This window comes from Gobius niger, assembly GCF_951799975.1.
Source record: "Gobius niger genome assembly, chromosome: 24".
Classification (NCBI taxonomy): Eukaryota; Metazoa; Chordata; class Actinopteri; order Gobiiformes; family Gobiidae; genus Gobius; species Gobius niger.
In genome coordinates, this window is record NC_136875.1 from 11,683,721 (window position 1) to 11,689,720 (window position 6,000).

The 6,000-nt window shown below is 42.4% G+C and overlaps 1 protein-coding gene across 1 annotated transcript in view; it reads left to right on the forward strand.

Annotated features, from left to right (window-relative positions):
- Positions 1–5,359, forward strand: part of shtn3 (shootin 3) — a 50,498-nt gene extending 45,139 nt beyond the window's left edge. Inside the window, exons 13-16 of the mRNA XM_079582359.1 lie at positions 614–673; positions 761–884; positions 2,683–3,097; positions 5,002–5,359. Of these exons, the coding sequence (XP_079438485.1) occupies positions 614–673; positions 761–884; positions 2,683–3,097; positions 5,002–5,128 (726 nt within the window). The 3' untranslated portion in view covers positions 5,129–5,359. The remainder of the gene's footprint in view (positions 1–613; positions 674–760; positions 885–2,682; positions 3,098–5,001) is intronic.
- The last annotated feature ends 641 nt before the right edge of the window (positions 5,360–6,000 follow it).

Genomic DNA, 6,000 nt, shown 5'->3' on the forward strand with positions numbered 1-6,000 from the left:
CCATAGAGTTTAGTATTGTATTTTTTGCACAAGCCGTCTGCTGAGCATCTCTCCCCGCTGGCTCACACTAGAGCAGGGTCCCCAACTGGAGGACCTGGGTCCAGATCAGGACCTCCAGAGGCTTTAGTCCGGACCCCAAAGCCTTTTCATCCTCTCAATATACTTAATTTCTAAGGCTGAATTAGAAATTATCTAAACAATTTGAATAACATTGAACTAAAATGGCAAAATGATTGATTCATTAATCATAACCTCGAGCTGATATAATTGGGGACCCCTGCATATAGCATTTGGGTAGTTACTAAAGCTGTGAGTAGTGTTTCTCTCTAGGGTTCAGTAAAGTTGTCTGATCGTAAACTTTACACATGAAAACAGAAACTTAATTTTTTCAAATGAAAGTAATAAGTTGCCGCATATATATGAAGTTACTAAAATATATTTTGGGGACCTTGAGCCGATTTAGTTGGGGAACCCTGGTCAAAAAACAAATGGTAACTGAAAAAAAGTTTGAAAGATTTTCGTTCTTTGTTAAGGTTGATCCTGATTCAGTATTTCAAATATTACAAATCGTCTGCATATAAATCCTCATTGCGTCTTCTTTCTCTGTTTCCAGCCTCTTCCCGTGAGTGAGGAGAAACAGGAGAGCGCGATGGAGGAACTTAAAGGCATTCTGGTAAACAAACTGCCCCCTGCTGGCTGGAGGTGGGATTTCTCAGTGTGAAATAGTGGCCCCTTTTTAAAAGTGGTTTTGTTGCTCCAGGACACGGTGAAGCGCAGTCCCAGCCGCGGGTCCCAGGACTCGGCCTCTTCGCCTCAGCCCAAGAAGGACTCGGAGCTGGAGCTGATCCTCCGACGCAGACGCAACAAGGCCGGGGAGTCCGGAGGTACCACGGCGGGCGCGGGGGTCTGGTTTGGGACGGGGTGACATGGTCATGGGATAGAGCACGGCCTGTATCGAGAAGTGTCACTGTGTGTGTCACTTTTAATACATAGTTAACACAATTATATTTAAGATTTTTCTAGTTCTGCTTTTACCAGCTTTCTGTAGTTTGACTGTTTTTGTGATGTTTAAGCTCTTTTGTTTTTAATTAAACCTGTAAGTAAAGGAAAGAAAAAGATCCTCAGTGCAGGTGGAAAAGATCGATCTGATGCAGCTTCCATTTTGAATCCTTTGGCTTAATATATTTAACCAACCTCTCCTCTCCGCAAGAAGGGTTTGATCGATGAGACGAAAATGCTCTGGAGAAAATCAAGGGTCTGTGAAGCCATTTTGAATACCAAACAGACTTCCTCAGAATATTGATCGTTCAACCTAAGAAAATAGCTTGGATCTGGAAAATGGTCGAGACAGGTCCAAATAATTGATCAATCAATCAGTTTGTTGGTTTATTTGGCAGAGAATGCTTAAAGCTGGATATAAAACTTGCCTGGCAACACAGTCTGACAACGGGTCGTCTCCTGCAGTTCAACTGATGATGGTGATTGGATGAGCACCGACATTGTATATTGTCTTCAACATTTCTTAAACTGGATGAAGAAAATATAATCTACTTAATACATTTTTTTTGCACCGCTTAATTCATTTGCCTTACATTTATCATAAGAATTGAATAACATGATAAAAAGTCAACATATGATAATAAAAATTTTTTTTTTTGAAAATCAAGAATGAGATATCAGATTGGTCAAATGTCTGTCCATATCATACAATCATACTCTCAGGTTCAGTCAAGTTGTCTGAATCTTAAACTTTACTCGTAAAAACAGAAACTATTCTTATGAAAACAGAAACTTAATTTTTTCAAATGAAAGTAATAAGTTGCCGTAGATAAATGAAGTTACGAAAATATATTTTGGGGACCTTGAGCCGATTTAGTTGGGGAACCCTGGTCAAAAATAAACAAATGGTAACTGAATTACCATTTGTTAAGTATAACAAGTTAAGTATAACTTAACTTTTTAAGTTAAGTTATACTTAACTCATCTCTGTAGAGAAATGTATTAGAGAAATGTATTCTCTGCATTTGACCCATCCTCAATCAACCTGTAGGAGCAGTGAGCTCCAACATGGGCCGGCGGTCAGGGACCCATCTCCATGATGTGGAGCCAGGCTGGTGGTCAGAAGCACCAGGCTCGAGGCCCCGTCCAGGTGGGAATCGAACCTGGGACTTTCGAGTACCTCTTAACCCTAGTCCTTGCCCGACACCTTAAACCAGAGGGCTAAGGGCTGGGCCTGAAACAACAGTTTTAAGAAATGGGACCGACCTTGATTAGTCTGCATATACAACATACGAATATACAAAGGAGATGATGTGCTTTCGTGATTTGTGGTCAGTTGAAGAGCATGTTTTAAGTCTGCAAAACCTCTGTTCGGAGGGGAATGCACCCTTAGCCCTGCGGCTCGTTGCAAAACAGAATTGGGACACCCTCTTGTCTCTCATGGACACGCAAAACAGGGGACCTTTTTGGACTCAGGGTGGAATTGAGATTGGGCCTAAGTCTACCTTAACCAACTTCCACACATCCATCCATCTTCCTCCGTTTTATCCGGGGTCGGGTTCTGGAGGCAGAGATGCTCAGACTTCCCAATCCTTACACACCTCCTGCGAGACCCTGCAGCATTTCCTCATTTTCTCTAAATGTCTCTTAAACCATCCCACATGATGTTTTGTTCCCCGTCAGATGAGCGCGAGGGCCAGCTGAACCACGTCTCCTCCTGCGACAGCCTGAACAGCAGAAGGACCAGCTCAGACTCCACGGGGGGTCTGGTGGTGCCCTCGGACCAGACCTCAGGGACAGGACCTGCCGTGAGCCCGGACCGGAGGGGGTCAGGGACAGGACCTGCCGTGAGCCCGGACCGGAGGGGGTCAGGGACAGGACCTGCCGTGAGCCCGGACCGGAGGGGGTCAGGGACAGGACCTGCCGTGAGCCCGGACCGGAGGGCGTCAGGGACAGGACCTGCCATGAGCCCGGACCGGAGGGGGTCAGGGCCGGGTCCCATCGTGCCCCGGAGGAAGAGCGCAGACTGTGGCGGACAGAGGAGAGAGTCCTGCGGTTCTGTGTCCGAGAATCCAGTCACCAACGGAGCTATGCACAGGTGCAGCTCACAGTTCAAAATGAGCCTGATCATTCATGTATTTATTAGATAAGGATCTGATGAGTGAACCAGCTCTATTTTTAGTGGTCCAATACAAAGCGCAATCAAGATCAGGCTTGCGTCGTCAGAATGGCTTAGATTTCTGAACTTCTTTCATATCCTATAATAACAAACCAATGGTGATTTTTATTTGAAACACTATTGGACCTCATTCATGAACGTTCACAACACGTTCTTGTGCACAAATTTGTTTTTTGGCATTCACATAACTTGCTGAAAACGTTCCTCTGTAAGAACAAATCATAAGAACACTCTGGGGGACTCTTAAGCACAAAACAATCCTGCTCCTGATGGGACGCAACATTCTGAGTCATACATATTTGTACATATTAAATCATGTATTAATTAATTCCAATGTAAATATCCTCATCATAAATTACAGATGCCTTGTTGGTAATATCACGTGTCGTAGTCTACTTTTATTAATGTACCAATGTGGTACTGCTAAAACCTTTGAATGCTGCCGTTCACAAATAATGCAGTGTTAAATGTGCTGCATAAACGATATTGGATAAAGTAAAGGGAATCGTATTTGTGTCGAGCTTTTCATATGACACAAGTCACACCCAAAGCGCTTCACACATTCACTCCGTGCCGATGGTGGTGAGATACATTTGTAGCCACAGTTGCCCCTGGGGCAGACTGACACACATAGGCATTGGGTGTAGTGTCTTGCCCAAGGACACAACGATAAAGACCTTTGTAAGAACGGATTTTAGGAAGTTTCTTAAGAAGATGTTCATGAATGAGGCCCAATGTTTCTTTGTTGCTTCATTTGTCATTATACATGAAGTGTGCAACAAAATTTGTTGTAGGGATTTCCAAATATCATCCACTAGGCTGGCAGGGCTTTGCCAATGGAAATTATACCCAACGACTTTTCAATCACATAGCACCAGTCTATAGCACACTACAATGATGACCAAACCTTCTGTTGGTCTGTAAATGCAGTAAATTAGAATAACTGCCTTGTATAAAATGTCTATCTCAAAATGGCTGTAGTGAATGTCTTGAAATAGGCCTCTGTCTCTTTAAGAACCTCTGAGCCTTTCAGACACGCCCCCTCTACACTCTGTCTGTGGCATCAGTGGGGAGGGGGTTCTGCTGAGGAGCAGTGGTTGGTTACTCGGCTGGTGACGAAAGCTCGGAGGCGTCTCCAGGAGGTGGGGGCGTTCCTAGGAGGACTCAGGCAAACCTATCCCTAAAATGGCCGCCATCACAGTTTTTACAGATTACTCAAAAATATGTGAATGTGCCAAGGCAACACTTCAGGCATGTTTTTAATGAGGGAATGACAGAATAACATGATGTAAAGCTTGAAAAAGTCGATTTTGCATAACACCCCCCCCTTTAAAGGTACACTGCGTAGCATTTTGGACTAAACTGTTGTGGCAAAACAAAACATGCTCCAGATGACACAGAACATGCTGTTACTGCAGTGTGTAATAAAAGAATGTATTTGGATGAGAAACTACCCTGTTTAAATCTCAAATTCTACAGCCTTTCGTCACATCTCCATGGAGACGAGCTGGAGACGCACCCACTCCCAGTAAAGTTTACAGTCAAATCTTAGGAGGGGTGATACTTATAAATGTTGGTTTGTACATTTATGAGGTGTTTTTCAATGATGAAATAATCTGTCATAAAAGAAATGCTTGTATTTCAATTTTATTTATTGGTTAAATTCTACACGGTGTGGCTTTAAAAATTGTAAATACTTATCAAAAGAGATACACAGAACGCATCAAATTAACTGCAGTAATTACAAGTATTCCAAATGTCTATGTTAGTTTCCGTGTGCAGCCGTGTGCTATAGGACTCTAAACTTGTCTGTGTGTCTGCAGTGGAGGTGAAGAGGACCAGGTCTCAGCTGAAGTCCAGACCAACGGGACGAACGGCGTGGACCGCGGCGACGGGACCGCGGACGTGCTCAGGGACAGTCCAGGCGCAGTCCAGGGGTCGGACTGCTAGACCCATCCCAGGTCCCGAACGGTCCTGAGATGTCTCTGCAAAATCTACGTATTTATTCAAACCTAATGAGAGTATAGCAAACGGCCGCAGTTTTGCCTTTTACATTTCATGAACTAGTTAGACCAAGTACTTACCATAGTAGTTTCATAATATAAAGCAAACCATCGCAAAGCTCTTATGATACAAGTCACATGAAGACATAATAGATTATAGAAACATAATCTGGGTCACTGTAGAAAAGATCAGGTAAAAATAAACGCATCTACAAATCAAACTGACAAATCCATTTAGAGATAAAGCATTAACTTAAAGGGATATTTCAGGATTTTTGACATAGGGCCTCATTTCCTAGTTATCCAGCGTGTTGCTGATATCTGGAGATATTATTTTGTACTTCATATATATATTTGAAGTTACGTGGTGCTAGGCTAGTGCAAGGCTAGTGCATTTCTATGGTATCAGCTAGCCTGCATTAAAAACAGTCTGACCCGCTCCACAGTGCACCTGTGTTAATTTTGACAACATATTTTAATTTAGTTTTAGTCTAAGTCTTTTGACTAAAATGTGGTTTAATTTTAGTCAAGATTTAGTCAAAAAAATCGTTTCAATTTTAGTCTAGTTTTAGTCGACAATGTCAATTTAGTCGTCTAAATTTAAGACTAATTTAGTCGACTTTGCATTGATAATATTGATTATAATCATATTTAATCTTGTTCCTCGACTTCATGGAGCTGCTCCACATGAACAAAGCTCAGAGCTGATCCTTTGGCAGAGAATTTACATGATCTGAGGCTCTTTAAAACTGAAGAAACTTAAAAAAGAAGTTTGGATGATTTTAGTCTCTCCCTTTCATTTTTATTTAGTCTTATTTT